General features: G+C 40.4%; 2 protein-coding genes across 2 annotated transcripts in view; both read left to right on the forward strand.

Moving 5' to 3' along the window:
* Positions 1–652: 652 nt before the first annotated feature.
* Positions 653–15,235, forward strand: LOC138054568 (collagen alpha-6(VI) chain-like). The gene is made up of 12 exons (XM_068901073.1): positions 653–674; positions 1,127–1,455; positions 2,546–2,768; positions 4,365–4,409; positions 5,739–6,067; positions 7,167–7,389; positions 8,980–9,078; positions 10,508–10,836; positions 11,418–11,640; positions 12,988–13,035; positions 13,504–13,832; positions 14,927–15,235. The coding sequence occupies exons 1-12, from the start codon at positions 653–655 to the stop codon at positions 15,233–15,235; spliced, it is 2,508 nt and encodes an 835-aa protein (XP_068757174.1).
* A 426-nt stretch (positions 15,236–15,661) lies between these two features.
* The window catches only part of LOC138054579 (uncharacterized), an 84,332-nt gene continuing 74,310 nt past the window's right edge, over positions 15,662–25,683 (forward strand). Inside the window, 11 exon segments of the mRNA XM_068901082.1 lie at positions 15,662–15,674; positions 16,377–16,409; positions 16,930–17,211; positions 17,506–17,676; positions 18,800–19,132; positions 20,268–20,435; positions 21,658–21,687; positions 23,139–23,420; positions 23,879–24,040; positions 24,976–25,020; positions 25,650–25,682. Of these exon segments, the coding sequence (XP_068757183.1) occupies positions 15,662–15,674; positions 16,377–16,409; positions 16,930–17,211; positions 17,506–17,676; positions 18,800–19,132; positions 20,268–20,435; positions 21,658–21,687; positions 23,139–23,420; positions 23,879–24,040; positions 24,976–25,020; positions 25,650–25,682 (1,552 nt within the window).

A 25,683-nucleotide genomic window follows, 5' to 3' on the forward strand; every position in this document is an offset into this window, starting at 1 on the left:
TGTTGTTTTGAAATGCTCTAGGGAATATGCAGTGTCTCCAAGAGCATTTGAAAACAATAGCTTATGCAAAATTTTCGGGACAAACAAAGTGTATTATGGGGCATTCGAAAATAGAGAATGCGGTCTATCAGTCTTCGGTATTAACTATTCTTAAAAAGGCCAATGCTCGTGCTAAATGCGGATGATGAACACAGACATGATTTGTGTTAAGCCTTAGCAATCAATCCCTCGTGTGACATGCTTGGTTGAAGACCGGTCCAATCAGCGGTGTTGTGATCATTTTGGCTGATCTGATTGGCTATATTATTTTGCGGGACAAGTTAGTATTCTGAATTTAGATCATAATACATACAAAATACCGATTGGCTGACACGAAATGAGAGATCGAGACTTCTGTGTTTCAGACTTCAGGGAAACCTGTGTGGCTAAGAGCGTTCGTATAGCTCTAAAAAGGAGCGGTGTCATAGGCCGGGTGTTTAAGAGATCTCTCTCAACCACAGGCCTCAGCGGGCGTTAGCCCCTTTTTTGAGGATTACCGAAACTCGAGATCTTTGTTTTAGTTGCAATCTTTAGAATCCGTCCAAATCTGCTCTACCCACGTATAAAAACATTTGTTGACAGGTTAAAGAAGTAAAATATTGCATCCGAAGAAATGTCAGATACAGTTGGTTCAAGTGAGAAATCCAAATCCAAATCGTAGACGCCTGCGGCTGAGAGCCGAGAGACCCTTCAAAGGTGGCTTTTGGTCTAATTTTTCAAGAAATGTTCAGTTTTCTAGTTGGCATGATTGGATTTTTGCGACCAAAGAGCACAAAAGAGGGAGTCGCGTAGCAGCTCTTGCAAGGTACAATCTGACTGATGCGATACCCGAACTCGAAGCAAATGACTAAACAACACCATAGAAACTGTAGAAGCTGTTACAATACCAAATAATACCAGTTTGGTCTTTTGTTTTTGAGTTGAGCTATCGAACTAATCGCATTATACTTTCCGAGAGTTGTTACACCAATAAAAAGAGGAGCTGTTTTCGATATAAGATCTTCCGTGTGCGCTGTCAACGGCTTAAACATCATGTTGAGTTCACGAACAAAATAAGCCTCTCGTTTTTGTTCTTTAAATCCTCCAGCTTGCCGTGCACAGGTTGACTTAGGATTCATCATCGATGGCTCAGGAAGCATTGAATCCTATGGCAAAGGAAACTTCCATAGATGCCTTCAATTTGTCCAAGCAGTTGTCAGACGATTCAACACAGACAACGGACAAACTCGAATCGGAGTCGTGCTATTCTCGTTCAGGCCTCGGCTGATTTTCGACTTCAAACGCTATCGTAACAAGGGACAAATCCTACGGGCAATCAGCCGCATACGGTACCCCAGGGGAGGCACGAAGACTGGCAGGGCCATGCGCTTTGCTTATTACCGTTTGTTTAGATACGCTCGCCCTGTTGTTCGCAGGGTAAGTTCTTCATGACTCGACGCCATATGTGGTTTGAGTTTGTTGGTTCTGAACTTAGCTAAGAGACGTTTTTGCATGGGTAGTCCTGACTGTTTTCCCCTCTCACGATAAGCCAAAATTTGATTTAATATAGAATTTAGTTTGACTTGTAGTTCCCTCAACTAGTAGAGCTTGTATACGGCTGAGGTCGTCTGTTAGAATTATCACAGTATTTGATCATAGAATTTGCTTCTGACATTGAAATAGAAATTGAATTTCATATTCGATTTGATTGTTTCTACAAAATGGAGAGATTTGTTTTCTCGAGAGTAGCTTGCATGGCAGTATCCTTGTGATTGGTCTCTCGTAGTTTCGCTAAGAACTTTAGGAAAGTTATTTGACCATCGTCAGGGGTTAATAGAGCGTTTTCACACACGTGACCAGCAGCCATATTGGATTACTAGTACTCAAACAAAAGAAAGTATTTGCATGAAAATAGAGTTCAATTTGGTACACCATCATGGCCGCCATTCCTTTGTTTTGGAACACCAACATGGCCGCCGTGACGTCATGTGAAAACGCTCTATAGGCCTTTTCACGCAGTTTTTCTCATTTACATTACAATGTACTCTAACGTGGATGCAAGGCAATTTCGGGTTAAAACTACAAAATATCACGAAATTGCCTCGCATCCACGTTAGATTACATTGTAATGCAAATGAGAAAAACTAACCGTGAAAAGGGCTATTGGAAGCTCAAGCAATCACGATAATTATTGAGACAATTGTGATAAATTTAATTTGTATATTTAAGAATGAAAAACAGTTGTTTCGCACGCTTTGCACGTGCGTTTTTTCATTTTTGTATATTTTGTAGCCGTTTTCGTTCTTTCCACGACGTGAAATGAAATTGGCAGGTGACGACACATTTTCAATGTTTTCTATCAATCTTCAAATCGCTCACACCTATTTAATTTCAGGAGAATTAAAACACATTTTGGAAGCCAAATGACTTAAACATCGAGACATTATTTCAGAAAGTTTTCGCTGTCGTCAACGTCATCCTTTCTATTAACTATAGTTTGACTCAAGGCTGTTTCTCAAATTCATAGGTTGCCATAGTGATGACAGATGGGAAATCCTACGACAATGTAGCTACACCTGGCCGAATGTTTCGTCGCAAGGGCATCAAATGCTACGCGGTGGGAATCGGTAAGAGGTTTAACAGGAGACAGCTGTTACAGATAACCGGTGGAGCTAGAAATCAAGTGGTGACTTCAAGATTCAGGAGATTGGGATCGATAGTTGGAGCCATTGGCCGCGGAGCCTGTAGAGGTAAGAGAACAATTTAATGTAGTGCTTCCTTATTTGTGGGAAGGGACAGGCCGGCGGGACGGGAATTCGGGAGAATAGACGGGAGGGAAGTGGGACAGATTGAGAGGAAGATTCAAAACGCGTTCGCGTTAGAAATTAGGGAGCTTAAGCAACGACAACGGCGACAGCAACGAAAACGTCATCTCAAAATATAAATTCGCGTAATTTTAATCGCTAGGTGACTATTTCAACCTTTGGATATGACAAGGGTGTGGTAGTTCGTCAAAAATGACATTCTTTGGAACCGCGCTTAATTTAGGAGAGAAAAGGAAAATTTATCCTCAAGTGCTGACTACCTTGATAAAACCTCAAATTTGGCTATTTCAGGTTGTTGTTTTGCTGATGACGGCAAATAAATGGACAAAAGTGAAAAACGCACGTGCAGAGCGTGCAAAGCTATTGTTTTTGCCCACTGAATAAGCGAATTTGTGACGTTCTTGTTGCCGTCGCCGTTGTCGTTGCTTAAGCTCCCTATTATCAATTCGCCACTTTGTGGTTGCGCGGGAGACTGTGTCGAGAAATGTTACCGTGATCGCACATGCGTCAAACCTACGACATTCATAAGGCTCAATGCCCTAAGTAGAAATTAACTGGTATCGTTAAGACGTCTTTTTGCTTTGAGTAACCTCAAAGCGATTTGACTTAATTGCCTGTAATATACTAGGAAACTAAAAAAGCAGACTACACTCTTTCTTTTATAAGAATGCACTTCTCAGAATATATTTTTGCATGTTGAAGGTCTGGAAAATACAATAAAATCTATCTATGTCAACAAGTAAGGCATACTTTTCTCTGTAAAATAAGAAAAGTCAAAAGAGTAGTTCAGGCTCAAATTGGCAGAAAACTAAGAATACTCCAGCCTGGGCCAGCAAAACACTTTATTTTTTCCCTCATTTGTCGAATTATTTCCGAGAAATATTTTATAAAAGAAGTAGAGGGGAGCTGGGAGAATTCGAGATAGTTGTGCAAAAACGAGACGCAGTCGAGGGTTTGCATAACTGTCGAGAATTTTTCCAACTCCCCTAGTGTTTAGATGAGGCTATGCAAACACAGAAAAGTTCCGATGATATTGTAAACGCGTTAGCCAGGTCATAGTTTAAAGAAATGTGAAAAAACGGTAGGTGGTGGGCAACAAACGTACTGGAGGCGGAACAGCATGAAACGGGACGTAGGGAATTTACAGGTTTTCTCTGGGTTCTCCAGGTTTTCTCCCTCAAGAAAAATTGATACCCAGATAGTTACGTCTAGCTGCGGTTCTGTGCTTTGAGATCTTACATGGGCCGTAGGGCTGCCGCCATAGGCACCTGCAGGTGTCACAGTTGAGTCCGGAAGATTGTATAGAAAGATAATAAGCACAGACAACAACTGAACTAAAGTGAAAATTTGAAATATTCCGTGCAACGAGGTCTCGTTCCCTGGGCTTTGTATTTCAAAGGTGGGATACTACTGTCCACTGGATAAGTATTACCATTATTGTATCTCTATTGAATAGTCTTGTACAGCCTTTGAACAATTGGGGCCTGGTAATTCACCATTTTAACGTTTCTATTTTCTTAGGAGGCCGACCAATTCGCCCGCCAAGGTCCCCGCCACCTGGAAGGGGTAAGTAATGAGAGTGATGAAAAAGAACTTGCGTTTTGATTGGTCAAAAGCCTATTGGTTCATCCCTTAATATTTTTTTACTTCATGCTGTTGTTTTATAAAAGAAATCGATTGTATGCAACGTCCTCAAACTATCGCCGACCTTTTCGAGAATGTGTTCATATCCTCGGATTTGCCGTGTTCGTAGTTTGGTAGTTTCATTGGTAAGCAACATCCGAGACGATTGCGAAATTATTAAGTCTCCACATTTTTTCCTATTTTCCTGACGTGGAAACTAGGCTCTGCTATGGCCCTATGGCTACTAATGCTATGGCCCATGAAGGCGTTGAGGCCACATCTTAAGATATCATCACTTCGAAGAGAGCTTCATGTCCTTACGCGGGAATTGAAACAATTGCGCCAAAAACTCCAATAAGCGCCCCAATAACGACTATTTCTGAAGGCCATATGTATTATTATTATTATTATTCTCAAAAACCAACATTTGACTTGATTTACTTTCATTGTTAATTTAGTTAATTGTTAATTAACAGTGTCCCCAATTAGCGCTCCAGCGCTAGAACGACTAGACACTTAAATAAAGTTCCTTTCCTTTCCTTTCCTTTCCTTTCTTCCTTTTTAGTATTGAATTTTTAATTTGTTTGTTTTCCACAGTATTACAAAGCACCATGAGCTATTGTTGATAAGAATTTTTAGCCTTGTAAATAATATTCATTTTCTACTGAGCGATTATTATTATTATTATTAGTAGTAGTAGTAGTAGTAGTAGTAGTAGTAGTAGTAGTAGTAGTAGTAGTAGTAGTAGTAGTAGTAGTAGTAGTAGTAGTAGTATATGTATGGGTTATTGACCAAGCGTGAGGTCAAGATGACTGGATATTGGCCAAGTTCTTTTTTTGCTTGTTTATGGACCGAGAAGAAGTCGAGGTCCATAAACACGCAAAAAAAGAACGAGGCCAATATCCAGTCATCTTGACCGAACAATCTTGGTCAATAAAGGATTTATTATATGACTTAAAACACCAAAAAATGATCTTTGATCTTGCGGGACCAAGCGAGAAATCCCGAGCGGGCACTATCGCTCCATCTTGCCCGCTAGGGTAGCCAATCAGAGCGCGCGATTTGGTTCATCTTGCCCGCTCACGGAGCTAGTCATATAATAAATAGAGGATATTACACGGTGGCGAGAAGATATGAATTTTATGTTCGAGTGGCAAGAACAATATCTCACGAGTGAGCGAAGCGAAGATATTCGGTGTGCGTTGTCAACGGCTTAAACATTGAGTTCACAAACAAAATAAGCTTCTCGTTTTTGTTCTTTAAATCCTCCAGCTTGCCGTGCACAGGTTGACTTAGGATTCATCATCGATGGCTCAGGAAGCATTGAATCCTATGGCAAAGGAAACTTCCATAGATGCCTTCAATTTGTCCAAGCAGTTGTCAGACGATTCAACACAGACAACGGACAAACTCGAATCGGAGTCGTGCTATTCTCGTTCAGGCCTCGGCTGATTTTCGACTTCAAACGCTATCGTAACAAGGGACAAATCCTACGGGCAATCAGCCGCATACGGTACCCCAGGGGAGGCACGAAGACTGGCAGGGCCATGCGCTTTGCTTATTACCGTTTGTTTAGATACGCTCGCCCTGTTGTTCGCAAGGTAAGTTCTTCATGACTCGACGCCATATGTGGTTTGAGTTTGTTGGTTCTGAACTTAGCTAAGAGACGTTTTTGCATGGGTAGTCCTGACTGTTTTCCCCTCTCACGATAAGCCAAAATTTGATTTAATATAGAATTTAGTTTGACTTGTAGTTCCCTCAACTAGTAGAGCTTGTATACGGCTGAGGTCGTCTGTTAGAATTATCACAGTATTTGATCATAGAATTTGCTTCTGACATTGAAATAGAAATTGAATTTCATCTTCGATTTGATTGTTTCTACAAAATGGAGAGATTTGTTTTCTCGAGAGTAGCTTGCATGGCAGTATCCTTGTGATTGGTCTCTCGTAGTTTCGCTAAGAACTTTAGGAAATTCATTTGACCATCGTCAGCGGTTAATAGGGCGTTTTCACTCACGTGACCAGTAGCCATATTGGATTACTGAAACAAAAGAAATTATTTGCATAAAAATAGAGTTCAATTCCCTGAGGATTAGTTTGGTACACCATCATGGCCGCCATTCCTTTGTTTTGGAACACCAACATGGCCGCCGTGACGTCATGTGAAAACGCTCTATGGGCCTTTTCACGCAGTATTTCTCATTAACATTACAATGTAATCTAACGTGGATGCAAGGCAATTTCGGGTTAAAACTACAAAATATCACGAAATTGCCTCCCATCCACGTTAGATTACATTGTAATGCAAATGAGAAAAACTAACCGTGAAAAGGGCTATTGGAAGCTCAAGCAATCACGATAATTATTGAGACAATTGTGATAAATTTAATTTGTATATTTAAGAATGAAAAACAGTTGTTTCGCACGCTTTGCACGTGCGTTTTTTCATTTTTGTATATTTTGTAGCCGTTTTCGTTCTTTCCACGACGTGAAATGAAATTGGCAGGTGACGACACATTTTCAATGTTTTCTATCAATCTTCAAATCGCTCACACCCATTTAATTTCAGGAGAATTAAAACACATTTTGGAAGCCAAATGACTTAAACATCGAGATATTATTTCAGAAAGTTTTCGCTGTCGTCAACGTCATCCTTTCTATTAACTATAGTTTGACTCAAGGCTGTTTCTCAAATTCATAGGTTGCCATAGTGATGACAGATGGGAAATCCTACGACAATGTAGCTACACCTGGCCGAATGTTTCGTCGCAAGGGCATCAAATGCTACGCGGTGGGAATCGGTAAGAGGTTTAACAGGAGACAGCTGTTACAGATAACCGGTGGAGCTAGAAATCAAGTGGTGACTTCAAGATTCAGGAGATTGGGATCGATAGTTGGAGCCATTGGCCGCGGAGCCTGTAGAGGTAAGAGAACAATTTAATGTAGTGCTTCCTTATTTGTGGGAAGGGACAGGCCGGCGAGACGGGAATTCGGGAGAATAGACGGGAGGGAAGAAAACGGGAAGCGGGACAGATTGAGAGGAAGATTCAAAACGCGTTCGCGTTAGAAATTAGGGAGCTTAAGCAACGACAACGGCGACAGTAACGAAAACGTCATCTCAAAATATAAATTCGCGTAATTTTAATCGCTAGGTGACTATTTCAACCTTTGGATATGACAAGGGTGTGGTAGTTCGTCAAAAATGACATTCTTTGGAACCGCGCTTAATTTAGGAGAGAAAATGAAAATTTATCCTCAAGTGCTGACTACCTTGATAAAACCTCAAATTTGGCTATTTCAGGTTGTTGTTTTGCTGATGACGGCAAATAAATGGACAAAAGTGAAAAACGCACGTGCAGAGCGTGCAAATCTATTGTTTTTGCCCACTGAATAAGCAAATTTGTGACGTTCTTGTTGCCGTCGCCGTTGTCGTTGCTTAAGCTCCCTATTATCAATTCGCCACTTTGTGGTTGCGCGGGAGACTGTGTCGAGAAATGTTACCGTGATCGCGCATGCGTCAAACCCACGACATTCATAAGGCTCAATGCCCTAAGTAGAAATTAACTGATATCGTTAAGACGTCTTTTTCCTTTGAGTAACCTCAAAGCGATTTGACTTAATTGCCTCACGTAAATTTGTTATTCTCAAAGGCTTGAGTCTAAATGTAATATACTAGGAAACTAAAGAAGCAGACTACACTCTTTCTTTTATAAGAATGCACTTCTCAGAATATATTTTTGCATGTTGAAGGTCTGAAAAATACAATAAAATCTATTTATGTGAACAAGTAAGGCATACTTTTCTCTGTAAAATAAGAAAAGTCAAAAGAGTAGTTCAGGCTCAAATTGGCAGAAAACCAAGAATACTCCAGCCTGGGCCAGCAAAACACTTTATTTTTTCCCTCATTTGTCGAATTATTTCCGAGAAATATTTTATAAAAGAAGTAGAGGTGAGTTGGGAGAATTCGAGATAGTTGTGCAAAAACGAGACGCAGTCGAGGGTTTGCATAACTGTCGAGAATTTTTCTAACTCCCCTAGTGTTTAGATGAAGCTATGCAAACACAGAAAAGTTCCGATGATATTGTAAACGCGTTAGCCAGGTCATAGTTTAAAGAAATGTGAAAAAACGGTAGGTGGTGGGCAACAAACTTACTGGAGGCGGAACAGCATGGAACGGGACGTAGGGAATTTACAGGTTTTCTCTGGGTTCTCCAGGTTTTCTCCCTCAAGAAAAATTGATACCCAGATAGTTACGTCTAGCTGCGGTTCTGTGCTTTGAGATCTTACATGGGCCGTAGGGCTGCCGCCATAGGCACCTGCAGCTGTCACAGTTGAGTCCGGAAGATTGTATAGAAAGATAATAAGCGCAGACAACAACTGAACTAAAGTGAAAATTTGAAATATTCCGTGCAACGAGGTCTCGTTCCCTGGGTCTTGTATTTTAAAGGTGGGATACTACTGTCCACTGGAAAAGTATTACCATTATTGTATCTCTATTGAATAGTCTTGTACAGCCTTTGAACAATTGGGGCCTGGTAATTCACCATTTAACGTTGCTATTTTCTTAGGAGGCCGACCAATTCGCCCGCCAAGGCCCCTGCCACCTGGAAGGGGTAAGTAATGAGAGTGATGAAAAAGAACTTGCGTTTTGATTGGTCAAAAGTCTATTGGTTCATCCCTTAATATTTTTTTACTTCATGCTGTTGTTTTATAAAAGAAATCGATTGTATGCAACGTCCTCAAACTATCGCCGACCTTTTCGAGAATGTGTTCATATCCTCGGATTTGCCGTGTTCGTAGTTTGGTAGTTTCATTGGTAAGCAACATCCGAGACGATTGCGAAATTATTAAGTCTTCGCATTTTTTCCTGTTTTCCTGACGTGGAAACTAGGCTCTGCTATGGCCCTATGGCTACTAATGCTATGGCCCATGAAGGCGTTGAGGCCACATCTTAAGATATCATCACTTCGAAGAGAGCTTCATGTCCTTACGCGGGAATTGGAACAATTGCGCCAAAAACTCCAATAAGGGCCCCAATAACGACTATTTCTGAAAACCATATGTATTATTATTATTATTATTATTATTATTATTACATTTTCTCAAAAACCAACATATGATTTGATTTACTTTCATTGTTAATTTCAGTTTACAGTGTCCCCAATTAGCGCTCCAGCGCTAGAACGACTAGACACTTAAATAAAGTTCCTTTCCTTTCCTTTCTTCCTTTTTAGTATTGAATTTTTAATTTGTTTGTTTTCCACAGTATTACAAAGCACCATGAGCTATTGTTGATAAGAATTTTTAGCCTTGTAAATACTATTCATTTTGTACTGAGCGATTATAGAATGCAGTATAAACGTTCGTATGCTAGCTTAGCACTTAGCTCAATAGGGCGCAATTGCGTAACCTAAAGGCTGTAAAAATAACCTGAATATATCTAAAAAGTTCGTATCTACATATATCGATCTCTATATAAGCGAATTAAAAGGTTAACTTCGATTCTTAAAAAGGTAGAAATGTGAAATGAATCTCTTCAGACCTATTAAAACAATAATATTAAAGCATCTAAGACGATCCTAAATAATTGTTCTGTTGTCTCTTACCGGAGTTAGTATCTGCTTATGTTAACACTTTGAAAGATCTCGCAATGTGCAGACTTTCAGACAAAACGACCTTCTGCATTTTCAACAATACTTCTTTGCCCCTTTTAACTCCTACAAGACTTCGGATGGTGTTCACCAGTTCCTCACTGTATCCTCCTAACACGTCCATTACGATGTTAAACTGTTTCACTTGATATCCAGGAAACTGCCTCTTCAATTCCAGTCGCAATGGGGCATACTTTTCCGTCTTCTCGCAGCTCTTGATCTCCCTATTATTATTATTATTATTATTATTATTATTATTATTATTATTATTGCTAGTAGTAGTAGTAGTAGTAGTAGTAGTAGTAGTAGTAGTAGTAGTAGTAGTAGTAGTAGTAGTATATTATATTATATTATATTTTTTTAATTGTTGTCACTTTTCATTTTCTCTAAGTTTGCCGAGCCCGACTCGACTTAGCGTTCATCATCGATGGCTCAGGAAGCATCGAGTTCTCCGGCAAAGGAAACTTCCGAAGATGCCTCAACTTCGTCCGAACAGTGGTCAGCAAGCTCAACACTAACAATGGTGAAACTCGGATTGCCGCAGTGTTGTTCTCGTCCAAGCCTCGGGTGATATTCGGCTTCACACGCTATCGTAAGAAGGCACAGATTTTGAACGCGATCAACCGCATACGATACCCCAGGGGTGGTACCAAGACGGGCTGGGCCATGCGGTACACGTATTCGCGGGTGTTCAGACAAGCGCGCCGCAGAGTTCGTAAGGTGAGGTCTGTCGTTCGTTCGTTCTCACGCTGATGGACATGCTAACTGGATGCGGGTGTTCTGAGAATAGGGATTGCTTTTTCATGTTATTGTATCCCTCAGTAAGTGCGCGCTGTGATTGGTCAATTTTGCGGGCCGTATTCTACTGTACGGCCCACTACGGTCCTCTGAATTTAAAAAGTTTGATCAACATTTTTGTGACCAATTTCTAGCAAGTTTTTAATTTTCGTCATGAGAAATAAATTTGTGAAACTGTTGAATTTTGTTGATTTCATTATGGCACTGATTCAGCGACGTTTTGTTCAACAGCCAATAAAGATTGATTCGTCTTTTCGATTTTGATGCACGCCAATCATTTGTGGCCGTTGAATGTTACGCTTGATTTCAGCTAGTTTCCTTTCCCACTCGCATGATTAACCTCAAAGTGAAAACTCGATTCGTAACTTACGGTACGGACCTCGACCTCGGTTAGTGAGAGGTATTTATTGATTATATGGAAGCCGGGCTATACTAAGCAAATACGAGTTTTGATATAAATTGCGCAATCAATTCTATCTGACTGTGTTGACTTCATCTCCAAGGTTGCCATAGTAATGACTGATGGTCGATCTTACGACAGAGTGGCTGGCCCTGGACAACAATTTCGTCGGAAAAACATTATCTGTTACGCGGTGGGGATCGGTCGAAGATTCAACAGGAGACAGTTGGTGCAAATCGCGGCGGGAAATCGGCGGAGAGTGGTGACTGTGGGATTCAAGGGCCTGCAATCCATCGCAGGGACTATTGCACGAGGAGCATGCACAGGTAAAGATAGCCGCTTGTTGAAATTTAATTTGTAACTTTAACTTTAATATCCTTTGATCATTATTGTGATTGTCATCATAATCATGATATTCGTCGTCATGGTCGTCGTCCTCATCATCGCCATGGTCATCATCATCATTATCATCGTTGCCATTATCGTCGGTCTAATCGTTGTTGTCGTCATCATCATCAATATCATGTTTATCGTTGTCGTCATCGTCATCAACATCATGTTTATCGTTATCGTCGTCATCATCAATATCATGTTTATCCTTGTCGTCGTCATCATCATCAACATCATGTATATCGTTGTCGTCATCATCAACAATATCATGTTTGTCGTTGTCATCATCATCATCATCAACATCATGTTTATCGTTGTCGTCATAATCATCAATATCATGTTTATCATTTTCGTCATCAACATCAATATCATGTTTATCGTTATCGTCATCATCATCAATATCATGGTTTTTAGACCTAAATACTGTAGATCAGCGCGGCTTTGCTTAGAAACGCTATTTCTTGTTGAACTAAAGCTCTGATTTTGCCTGTTTTCATTCTTTTTATAGCGATAAGCTTCTCATATTAAGATGGGATATTGCGTCGTGTAATTGTAAGGAAATGTCGAATGTCAGTTTGACGAATGGCCATTAGAGTTGACCGAAAGATGTATGCTGTAAACTAGCAAGATATTGGTCACATTAGCATACATGGAGGGGTGGACGTAGGGACGGCCGATGACGTCATGGCTATAAAACCATATTTTCTTAACTATGGCTCTCCGCTATTAATCGGAAGGTCGTAGCCTCGACTTCTAGTTCGAAGCACTCGTGTTTTTCCGACTTTCTCCATATCTCCTTTCGCTCATTGGTAGAGCACCTGAACAAGTCATCGGAAAGTCGTAGGTTCGACTGTTATTTCGGAGCATTCGGATGTTTTTCGATTTTCCCCGATTCTCCTTTCACTCAGTGGTAAAGCGCCCGAACTAGTAATCGGAAGATCGTAGATTTGACTGCTATTTCGGAGCACTCGATTTCTTTCCGACTTTCCCCGAATCTCCGTTTACTCGGTGGTAGAGCATCCGAACTAAAAGTTGGTAGGTCGTACTTTCGACAACTGAAGAACTCTCGGAGATTTTGAAGAATACAATTGTTCTACGATCATTTCACAACTGCAAACTATTTTTAGCGTTAGCCGTTGTTACCTTTGCGCATAATTGCGTTGTCCATGTAAACAAACCCTTGATTTGTTGTGCTTATCCCATGAGGGGGAACCAGTATCGAAGCTTCCTGTCTCTACGCTAAATTTGATCTCAATTTGCTATTTTTTCAATCGTTCTTTCAGGAAGGCCACCTATACGCCCACCAAGGCCGCCTCCACCGCCGGGAAAAGGTAAGACATTTCTGAATTTTGATGTATGGTGCGAGATGCGTGTTTTTTAGCGAAGTCAACAAATCTTCAGTCTAATTTTGTTTCGAAGAGTGAAACTTAAACTGAAAAAAAAACCACCAGCAACGTTAGAAAAACCTCTTGAAATTATAACTTTGCGCTATCGCAAGTTGACATTGCGAGAAGTCTATAATTTCGGCGAGAAAGACACGCGCGCGCGCGCGAGACCCGGAAGACACGCGACACACCCGCGCTTTTGTGTTATCCTTCGCTGAAATTTGATACTACTCGTTTCAGAGGTATTTGGCGACTATTCCGTCTTCCTTATGTGATTATGCCGAGTATTACAGAATGGTCACATGCCTCAACCATCCGTTGTAGTCATTGGATGCAGTTTTTGCCTTAATGAAGACTGTCTTGGATTGCCTTGCATAGAACGAACTAATTGTTTAATACGTTATTGTTCCGCAGTCTGTCGAGCGCGGGTCGACTTGGCCTTCATCATCGATGGCTCAGGAAGCATCGAGTATTCCGGCAAAGGAAATTTCCGAAGATGTCTCAACTTCGTCCGAGCGGTTGTGAGCCAGTTTAATATGCGCAGTGGACAAAGTCGATTTGCCGCCGTGGTATTCTCGTCCAAGCCTCGGCTTATCTTCGGCTTTACGCGATATCGAAGAAAGGCGCAGATCCTAAACGCGATCAACCGCATACGGTACCCCAGGGGTGGTACCAAGACCGGCTGGGCGATGAGGTATACGTATTCCCGAGTATTCAGACGAGCGCGCCGTGGAGTTCGCAAGGTGGGTGGTACCAAGACCTTTTATGTAATCTTCGTTCTCGTTTCTAGACACCTCGATTTTTCTCGGTCAGCAGACCTTTGTCCATGCTAGAACTATGCGCGGCGGTGTAAAGGTCGATTAGAAAAGAACCAGAGATTTCGCTAGCCTTTCGTCAAAAAAACGCCTTCGATTCTTTCTTCTAAGGCATAAGTATGCGGGTCCCAGATTTTCAATGGGTGGATAGAACCATCAAACGGAGAGCTCGATTAATTTTGATTGCACTTATCCACTGGAAAATTATTTATCTAATGGATAGCGCTGAGAGGTTTGCACAATAATGTAACACCGACATAATGACATTCTCGACACAAAGTAAAATCGGACTCCTAACCAGACAGTACTAAATAAAGTTCTTAGACTCAAGGGGACACAGCATGTAATTGTTACGAATTGTCTCCCTCGCACCTTATGGCACCTTGTGACGCCCATACAAGGCGACTTAAATCTCATTACGCAGTTGTATCGCGGACATTTATGAATCAATGCTATCCCATCTTTGAGCAACAAGGTCCAGGAATAAACAAGAACATGGATAAATGCCTTTCTATTTTATTTGTTTGATTCGCAGATGAGAACAATATCGAGACCCAGAAATTAAGGAATGACCCGGCCCGGGTTGCTCGAAGCATGGTGAGCGCTAACCAGCGTTAAATACAATGGAAACGTATTGGATTTGATACCTCTTAACCAACGGTTGGCGCTAACCAGGCTTCGAACAACCGGCCCCTGACGAATATCTACGCGCCTAATTCCATTTTAATTAATGTTTTTTGTTTTGATGGACATTAGCATCTGTTGCCACGTTCTAAAGCTAGCATTTCAATTAGAAAGTTTCATCTTGAACGCGACGGCATGGACTAATTTGAGGAAAAGGGAAAGGAAATCAAATAAACGGTAACCTGGGAATCAGATGGGGTCTTTATGACCCGGAAATGACATCAGTTACTGACCTTTGAACCGGAAGTGGAGTGAAGCAGAAGTCAGAGTTGGTTACACTTGACCTTTTTCATTTTTATTTTTTTCACCAAGATTTTGTCTTCTTTCTGTCTTCTAAGGTTTGTATAGTGATGACTGACGGTCGCTCCTATGACAGTGTAGTCGGTCCAGGCCGATTCCTTCAGCGAAAGAGGATCCAGTGTTATGCCGTAGGAATTGGTCGAAATTACAACCGAAATCAACTGCTGCAAATAACGGCAGGAAATCGGCGTCGAGTGGTGACAGCAAGTTTCAGAAACTTGCAATCTGTTGTTCGAACTATTTCACGCGGAGTTTGTGGAGGTACTGCTATTGTAACTAAAAGATGGAGAATGGTGGAGACTCGTCTCGTTCAACCTCCAAATCTCCCCCTGTTAACGTTCTGTTGAGAACAGTTGTTTTTGAAGTCGATTTTGCATTATTTAACTTACACTGAAAGAGATAGGACCTTTTGAGTTCACTGTTCACAGAAGTTAAGCCCTGTTAGACAAGGTGGATGTTGAACTGTTAAACCCGTGCTGTACTCCTTGGGGAGTTAAGCTGACGTAGTTGTGATCAATCACGCTTCCCCCCTCTACGATCATTGTATGTGGACTGAGTTTCAGTCCATCTCAGTCTGGCTTCGAGGGTTTTCTCGGGGTACTCGATACATGCCAGCAGGGCCTGATCAAGACACCTTACGCCTCACTGGACCCATATTGATAGCCGTTTGTATAGCTAAAATAGTCATCCTGTTAAAATATGGGGAAGGACTAAGGGTGTAAATTAGGGGTGCGTTCAATTGACTGTATTCCGGAATAAGAATACGTGGAGTGATGATTCAAAACGGTATGTCTGGCGTTTTGAAGCAATAAGGATTCTAAAGACACGTTTAAAATAGCATTTTAGCAGGTGTTTGACAATTTTAATGTGAATCTCCGTAAAAACAAAGGATTTCTAACTTCTATTCCAGGTATTCCTATTCCGGAATACGGTCAATCGACTGCACCCTAAGTAAGCACACCTGAAATATCGTGAATGACAATGAATGAAACTGTTATATTCCAGGAAAGCGCCCTATTTTCCCACCAAGACCCATAGTGCCTACTGGAGGTACGTGATACATTTTTAATTTTAAGATGAGAGCGTTTTGACGGGTCTTACTAAGGCGCTCTTTTCGCCGGGGACTGGCTTCCAGGTGTGGTCTTCTCCAATCAAAAGTTATTATTTGTTCACGTGATCAGCGGTGACATTGGTTCCCTGACACAAAAATGCAAAAGTGTAAAAATCCAAATATGTTATCAAGTTCCAAAAGTAAAAAGAAGCACCGGATACTGGTAAAGGATTTCATCAGCAGTCAATTCTTAAATTCAAATGAGAAAAAGCAAGGCTGATCAAAGCTAAGAGTGAAAGGAGTATATCTTCTTTGGTCCAGCATCGGACAAAATAAAGAAGTAGAGTTTAAATTGCAACTTTGAGTTATAATTGAAACGAGTGCGTGTTTTGTTTGTTTGCTTGTTTTTTTTTTTGTCTTTTGTTTGTTACTAACAGGTAGAAGATTTAGGATTACCACCAATTTATACGGTGAGTTATGTCAATCTGCAGTAAGAGTTTGATAATTTTAAATTAGCCAACTGAAATTCCCATGCACATTTGTGTTGTACCCTTTCTGTCTTGATGCCATCCAGCGCAGTTGTGTCGGCAGTGTACTGGCCATGACACCATAAAAAAGGCGTGTCTATCTAGCGTTACATTGTTCTGTGAAAACGAGGTCTTTACCTTGGGGAATCAAGCTGGCGTAGTAGTCATTATCCACGCCTCCGTCCTCTCGATTTGACTGAAGGCCCGTTTACTCATTCGGTTTTCTGCTCGATGCAATTTTTCTCGCGTCCGAACTGCAGCAAATTTCGATCAAGTTCGAAACCCCTGCGATCTCGCCACGAAAAGTCGCGTCAAATTCGCGCTGAAATTTAAACTGCCCCTTGAAAATCGATTCTTCCCCGAGAAAATGGGCAGTCATTGTGTAGGAATGAAATTCATTTTCTACCCTTCCGCACTCTATCCTACCTGAAATTTGTCTTTCCTTCCAACCCTTCTGTTTCAGCTCAAATCATTGGATGCTTCAAAGACACTGCTCGACGTGCCATTCACACCTTGGAAGGAAGGAGCCGTCTTCTGCGAGGAAAATACCAAAGACGACGCTACGCCTTGCAAAAATGTGCTTTGGCTACTTCAAAGCGAGGCTACTCGGTGTTCGCTCTCCAAGATGGCGGCTGGTGTGCTTCTGCTAAAACCGCTCACTTGACGTACAGAAGATATGGAAGAACACGAAAATGCGGAAACTGGAAGGGAGGCCCTTGGGCCAACGATGTTTATGTTCTCAGAGGTTTGTCGGTTTAAATTACAAGGATTTTAGTGTTGCATTTATTGGCTTACTGGTTAGTCATCGAGTGAATGCCGAGGAAAAATGTGCACGCGGGCGAGAAGTGGCGGCGCGAGATTTACCAGATTGAGAGCAAGAAGTGGGAATCCCTCACCTCGCATTTCCTGTTCCCCGATTCCTCGCAAATTTAATCGCGCAACGTCCAAAAAAAAAAAAAACAAAGTGAAGGACGCGCAGTTTCTAATCTCGTACCCATATTTAATGCTTTATTTTGTTGAGTTCATTTTTATTCCCTAGGAACATGCGCGACTCGAACCAAAAGCAATTTCTGCTGCGTTTTCCCGTTCATATATAAGGGCAGGCGATACAATAGCTGTACCAGGATCAAATCGCCCAAGGGCCCTTGGTGTGCTACCACTCCCAATTACGACGCGGATAAAATGTGGGGCTACTGTCCAAGTGGAGGAGGTAATTTTATGCTTTTAAAGTTTTCAGACATTTCCACAAACGTTTGCATTCTAGCTGCTCTTTCGCCCTTTCAGCGATTTGATGCATTTATTTTTCAACCCTTCAATGCGTACGAAGCCTTTCCTTCCTGCCATAAACACTTTCATAATTTTTTTGTTTTTACAGGACCTTACATAAAACTCACACCACCGTTTAGACGTAAGTAATGGTATTATTTATCAACTTAAACTGCGCAGATATCATTAGAATATTTTCATCTATAAATTTATCTTTATTTTTATACTAATTATCGTCAACAGCACGATTTTAGAGAAAAAATTCTCTTCAATTTTTTGTGTGTTAACAAAGGCGAGTGAGGCTAATTAGCATCAAAATAAAGTATTATTTATCGACCGCCATTTTTGCATTCGGTGATGTCTTCCGAGAAACCCAAAATGACCTCACCGTCTAGTAGTAATTAATACTTGCTAAGAAACGCCTTCTGACATAAATATGTCTGAGGATTTTTTCTTTCAAACTAAAGGCCATGGAGGAAGAGTATCAATACGCTGGAGAAATTCATTTCACAATCTATTCCACAAGTAGTTGTAACAACTACATTCTACCTTACCTTTTTCGCTTGCAGATATTGTTTTCCAAATACAGATCATGTGACGATACCTAGGAGGTTTGAACCTCTGGGCCAACTTTTTGCACTCACTTACAAAATGACACACACTCTCTACTTTTTCACCCTACATTCTACACAGCGATGACGCAGCAGTCCGATTAATGTGATGTTTCGCGTAATTAGTCCATAAAGCCTATTCCTGTGCTGCACACATAAGGGCTTCTGTTTGAACCTTCAAGTCAGATGATCTAAGCCAGCTCCAAGTGTGTTCCGTATCTGTGGTTTCCGGCATATCATTATTATTATGATTATGATCATTATCATTATCGTTATCGTTATCGTTATCGTTATCTTTATTGTTATCGTTATAAATATAACTGAACCTTATTCAGCTCAGATCGTCCAAGTAAGTAAATGCGAAGAAGACTTCCGTCAAGTTATCAAAACATCAGTCTCTAAAAACAACATTCTTTCCCAGGGCTTCAATCTCCCTGACAATCAGATTCCATCAAGTCACCTTTGGGTTCAAACCATTCTGAATCCTGTTTTCGTTTCTTGTTGCAGTCCAAAGAATTGGTTGCTACAAAGATACAGCACGTAGAGCCATCCCTCAGCTGGACGGAAAAACTACCCTCTTGAAAGGAAATTACAAAAGACGGAAGAAAGCCATCGAGAGATGCGCCTACTCGGCCATACGATTTGGATACTCGATCATTGGAGTTCAAGATGGCGGCTGCTGTGCATCAGGACCGCGGGCTCGGTATACCTTCGCGAAGTATGGAAAATCACGGATATGTAAAAATGGCAAAGGAGGGCCGTGGGCTAACGATGTCTATAGAGTTATAGGTTGGTGAAAGACTTAATTAAGATAGTATATCTATGGTTTTATAATTAATTTGTTTAGTCGCATGGTTATATAACTCTACTTATTCGAAAAGCTACAAATATTTATCAATACGTCTGATCAAATGAGTTGTTGGTTTGATGAAAGGTGAAAACCAGAGTAGCCTGACGAAAACCTGTTGGATCAGAGTAGAAAACAACAAACTCGACCCGTGGAGTTCGGAGTCGAACCTGCGGGGCACATTGGGGGAATGCGGGTTCTCTTAACACTGCGCTAGCCCTACTGTCCACTCTTTGAAGCTTCTGTTCACTTATTAAAGGAATGTAGGGTCGGTTTCTTTTCCATACATGTCCAATGGAGCTGAATAATGAGATTCAGGCTCCTTTGCATAAGTGTCACAAGGTGTCCTATAATGCCTAATAACTTGGCATCAGAGGGGCACTTTATGACGTCTACACAATATGGAAAGAATCTTACTTTGTCGGTCTATTGGAAAACCCTCTTCTTTTGGGTTCTATTGGGAGAAAACCTTTAAGCGTCAAACATGTAAAACGAGGGGCAGCGTTCTCTATAGTTTTCGTGGGCGTTTTTAGTGGTCGTTGAAAAGGTGTGGAAACGACTTTTCACTGGGATATCGTGTTTTCAGCCCAACATTAAATGTTGGGAAACACGTTAAAGTTTTCAGGATTTTAATTTACACTTTAAAGACAAATTACAAAGGACTACACTCCGCACGCATATAGCAAGCTAATCAAAGCGTGCAGTGCTATGATCTACATTAGTTTTGGAGCAATATCCGTCGTTTAGACTTATAAATATAGAAATCAAAATAAATACAATAAAGGGGAAAGAAAAGTACATTCATCTGTATGTTATGGTAGTAAGAAGCTTTTAGCATAGCAATTAACACTTGGGAATCAACGTAAGCATCCTCACGCTGAAATGCTTCAAACACTGAAGCATTTCCAGTCCGAATTTGTTTTTTGAAGATCCTTTTAGTAACTAAAGGATTCGCTAATTACGAGGTAGGGAATATTTATAGTTTATTCTAACGTAGTCAAAGAAACTACTCTCGGATCTCAACGAAAGCCTTTGTAATTTTCATCCAAGCATCATCAACCTTCTTGTTTTCCTTAGGTAAATGTCGCAACAGAGCAACAAACGGCTTCTGTTGCGTTTTCCCGTTCGTTTACCGTGGGCGGCGTTATAACCGCTGCGCTCGAACGCGGCGCGGTAGACCGTGGTGTCCAATCGTTCCTAACTATAAACCTGGCAAACGATGGGGCTTCTGCCGAGGAGGACAAGGTACTAGTCGGTTTTATTATTTTGATACAATTAAATATTAAAATTAATATTTAATATGCAAAACCATTAATAATTCATGATCCTAACAGCCTATCAAAAAACCGATAAAACGTCACATGTATGAGCTTTATATCCTGATTGAACACTCCTCGTTAGTATTCTTTATATAAAGAATACTAATGAGGCATAGCTTGTTTTTCTTGTATGCTAATATTCACCTCTCACAATTTGAACCATTGTTTTGAGTCCAGAGGAACACGCTCTTTGTGGAATGTTTTTGAAGCCGTTCAAAAAACTCGCACCACGTGTTTTATCGGGTCTAAAAACATTCGGCTACGCCTCGTGTTTTTAAACCCCGATAAAACACTGCTGCTCGTTTTTTGAACATTACTTAAAGCCAATATTTAATATTAAATATTAAAATATTTCCGTTTTATTTACATGTTCACATAAACTTTTTTCCATTCCCACTGGCTAAGGGGAATGCAGTTTTCAGTTAACAATGTGTAGAAGAGAGAAATTTTAGTGCAGAGAGAAGTAGCGAACCGAACATCATGACTGGTCAGTGGTCACAACAAATCACACATAGCCAATCAAATGCTCGTTAAATCTGAGATCTCGGTGAAGGTGTCGGCGTGTTGCTCTTTGGTTTTTGTAAATCCATGAGCATATGATGCAGTTGATGTTTTTGAAGACTTCAAGTTGTAATCTACGGACTCGAGCAGTTTCTACATGAAAGGGTGATTAACTGTTTGCTTGTTTGTCATATATGAGATTGAATGCAATAAGTGGTTAGTGCAAGCAATAAGTTAGCTATGAATCGAACTACTTGTATCCATACAGCTTCTTCCAAAATGGCCGCTGATTTATGCGCATACAAATTGGCCCTTGTTGCCTCGTTCAAGATAAAATATTATTTTGAATTTTAAGCTTAAGAACGAGGCATCAAGGGTTAATTTGAATAAAAACAAAAGAATATTTAAATGGCGCCCATTTTGGAATAAGATTATGTGGCCTTGTTAAGTATAGTATGGTAATACTCTTCATAGAATAACCGATGACAAACGTTTAGGCTTACATAATAAGTATGAAAAGATTACAACAATTAATGCATAAAAAAAAGTGAAATACTGGCTATAAAAAGGTGAAATAGCACCTATTTAGGAAGATACTTGTTACAGTCGCCGTACGAAGATGCTTATTACTCTTGTTTTCCTTTCAGCTCCACCAATTAGGATAAATGGCGTACGGAGTGAGTAGTTGCCTTAATTAGTTTTATGGACTGATCCAAATTTCCTCTGGTTCGTCCAATCGAAAGATTTTTTTTTGTCAAATGTTGAGACGTCTATAAGGTTAAAAACTTGGGAAAAACTGAGTATCGCTTGTTTCACGACCGAGCCAAAAGGGGCGTGGGGTCTATTCCTGATTTGACGTCACAAAGTACTTTACAATGCATATTTGGAAAGACTTAAATCCATGTAAATCATGTCGCAAATACTATTTTTCTTTCGCCATCTCAGTTTTATCAGAAATAACATTCAAACAGCGGTGACAAACATCAGATATAAACGCATCATTTGAAATATTATCTTTTACGTGACGTTTCGTATGCACTCACGTCGCATTAAATCTTTCTTTCTTTACAAAGGGCGCGTTCGATTGACCCTATTCCGGAATAAGAATATGTGGAGTGATGATTAAAACAGTATGTTTGGCGCGTTTCGAAGCAGCAAGGATAATAAAAATATGTTTAAAATGGCATTTTAGCAGACGTTTGACAATTTTAATGTGAATCTCCGTAAAAACGAAGGATTTTTAACTTGTATTTCATGTATTCCCATTCCGGAATACGGTCAATCGAACGCACCCAAAGATAGACTTAGCCAAATGGCTAAAATTGTATATAGAGCTGCCTGTTGGGACTGCAATGATTCTTATATCGGAAAAGCTAAAAGACGATTGTATGACAGAAAAACTGAGCATTTTAAAGCATTAATTAATGGTTATCATACGTCGGCTCTTGCGGACCATGTTACATCAACTGGTCACAGTTTAAAATGAGATCATTTTGGGATTTTAGGGAAAGGGTGATCCGACACTCACTGTAAAATAAAGGAGACACTTTGTCTATTAGTTCTTGTCACCTCCATTGTTACTTAATAGTTAACAGTTAATAAGTATTTAAAGTCCAATTTTGTATTACCCGTCGCTTCTGAAGATGTATGCAGAAGCATACGAAACGTCAAGTAAAAGATTATTTCAAGTGATGCGTTTATATCTGATGTTTCTCACCGCTTTTTGTGTATTATTTCCATGTAAATGTTTGTGACGTCAAATCAGGAATAGACCCATACCCATTCTGGCTCGGCCATGAAACAAATGGTGGTAGTTAATTTGTAAGTTTTTACGCCCGTGGAAAGTGAACATTTTGGAAAAAAGACAAAGCAAAATGTACTTCGAACAGGCGCAAGGATGCATTTGACCAAAAAACAAATATCTTGGCGTTAGGTGCACGTTAAAGCGCTTTTTGCAAACATACACAAGTTACTCCAAAATTCGACTTGGAGACGACTAGAAGTTTCGCTGCTTCCTTTAAAGCGCTCAGAAAGGCGGTGGAAGAGAAGTTGGAAATGCTATTTGCTTAGGACAATTGGACAGATAGTTGAAGAAAAAGTTTGTTTGTTTGTTTCCATTCTCTTACAGTTCGGTCATCGGGATGTTGGCAAGACAAGGGTCGCAGAGCAATCTCTCAAATGGACGGACGAAACATGTTAGTCAAAGGTTTCTACAAAAAACGAGCAGACGCCATCTTGAAATGCGCATTGATTGCTATGAAGTACCGCTGGCGTGTGTTCGCAATACAGGACGGCGGCTGGTGCGCTACTGGCCCCAGGGCCCATCGGACATACCGGAAGTACGGACGATCCAATAAATGCAGGAATGGAAAAGGAGGCCCATGGGCCAATGATGTGTACCGCATATCGGGTGAGTTAACTTAAGCGTACTTTTACGTCTTGTTAACTGTGTTTTATGTGCGGGCTGGTTTTGATTGCTTTGTTCGTGAACCTATTTTTGTAGGGCAATTCTTTAAAAACGCTTCAAAATTAACTCCACCCGCTCCTAAATTCAACACATTGTGGGTATTTACGGTCTTTTCAGTTACCAGTGGTAACCAAAATTGTCCAGAGGCTGCGGAGGGTGGGGAGGTTATAACATGTCAAAAATACGTGAAGTATCCTTTTGGCCCAGAAAAAGGTTTGTGTCAAACGAGTTGCTCAAGTTCAGATTACCATTGTAAGAAGATTAAGATTACGAAGCAGACGTTTCGAGTGTTAGCCCTCTCTGAATTCTACGTATTGCAATTCTAACGCGTAATTCTTCAACAGACTAAACTTTAAAGTTCGTTTCTTTCATTTTAATTTTCTTTTCTTTTTTGATTTAAGGTTTCTGCCGAAAAAGAACTACGAGTAAATACTGCTGTGCATTCCCGTTTAAATACAAAGGCCGAACGTACAACAGCTGTACGAGAAGAAACAGCAAACGGCTTTGGTGCGGGCTGACACCTAACTACGATCGAGACAGGAAGTGGGGTTACTGTGCTAGCAGTAAGTCATAACTTTGTTCTGATTATACGTTCACGCCATAAGACGCCATTATTCAATAATACAGCTTGAATAAGAAGCGCAGATACTGTGCCCTGCAAAGCTAAAATGCGAAACTCACTTTTCGGAAGTTTTTTAGACACCGCGAACCTACAATAAGTTATTTTCCATTCTCTATCTTTACTTCAGCATAGTTTGTACCATTCCAGTTCTACAATGTTCTAGAATAGACTCCCATATAGAACAAAATTTGAAATAAATTCTCACAACAAAAAAATTAAATTCTACCCGGCTTGAGCTTACGAAAATTTGCACGTGCGTTTTTCCTTTTCTTTTCTTTTCTTTGGCCGTGCTAGTTTACGAGCAGTTTTTCAGGTCGCTTAGCGAGTGACAACCGAAAATTTCGCAAAAACAGTTCTGTTCTCAACTCGCTTAAAGTGTAGCGAGTCGGCAAATTTCAATAGAATAGACCGCTTTCGATATATTAAAATTCAGTCCTAAACAAAAGACATCATCTCGAGGCTCTGGGGAATAAACTCATACAAATCCTTATATTTATTCCCCAGAGCCTCGAGGTGATGTCTTTTGTTTAGGACTGAATTTTAATATATTGAAATTGGTCTATTCTCATTAAATTTAAGCTACCAAACCAGGTAGCTTAAGCAAGTTGGCAATTATTTTCGGCCAATGAGGAGTCGCTTGCGGTTATTCAAATCGAAAATGCAACAGGCGTGCTAGTTTATTATTTTTATTATTGTATTGGCACGTGCTCTCTCCTCATTTTCTCGTACCCGTGAAAACACGAATTATTCTTAGGTCGCTTCACGAAGTCTGGAAACATACCACTTTCAGGAATGCTAGGCGGCTGTCGTGAAAACTCGGCCTTTATTTTATAAACTTTAACTAAAACTGCAAAGTATCTCTTGTAATCTTTTTAGGGCGTCCCATCAAACCGCCTCGTCCGGTTATTCCGCCAACCAATGGTAGGTAACTAATCGTTTGTTCACGTTTACTTGCCAATAGACCAATAGATTCAACGTTGTACCCAATTCAAATCTCTAGGGGTTAAGATTCTTTGTGGGTTGAATTTGCATGAAATGAAGCGTTCACATTTAAATGATATGGAAATGTTTGGAACAAAACGTTTTATTCCCAAAAGATTTGAATTGGGTACAACATTGAGCTAGCCATAATTGGTCTATTGGAAGCTCTGAACTCGTTAAACTTGTTGAAAAACAAATTTCAGTAACAGCAAGATCTTGTCGAAAGTATTTGAATTGGCGCAACGAAAGTACTTTAAGTCTTTGCGTGTAAGGTGAGTATGTTTCCATCTACTTTAACTATGTTTGAGCTTTGTTTTTGCCACGATTCTGCCAATATGAAAAAAAAAAAGATGAAGGATATTTGTGAAGGTTATTTAACGTCGCTAGTTTTGTCAGCTCTGTATGAGAGCTGATTTTTATCGAAGCCGACATGCCCGAAGGCCGCACGCTATTCGGTTTCTCATTAAAAGTAACGCCACTTCGCAAGAAAAGAACTTTACATGTGAGACGAATGCAACCGCAACCTGAATTGAGCAAAAATGAGGATGACATTTTTTTTTTCGCAACAGGAAGAATCGTTCGTGTCACGAGAGGACTCATCGG

This window comes from Montipora capricornis, chromosome 1 (genome assembly GCF_036669925.1).
Source record: "Montipora capricornis isolate CH-2021 chromosome 1, ASM3666992v2, whole genome shotgun sequence".
NCBI classification, from domain to species: domain Eukaryota; kingdom Metazoa; phylum Cnidaria; class Anthozoa; order Scleractinia; family Acroporidae; genus Montipora; species Montipora capricornis.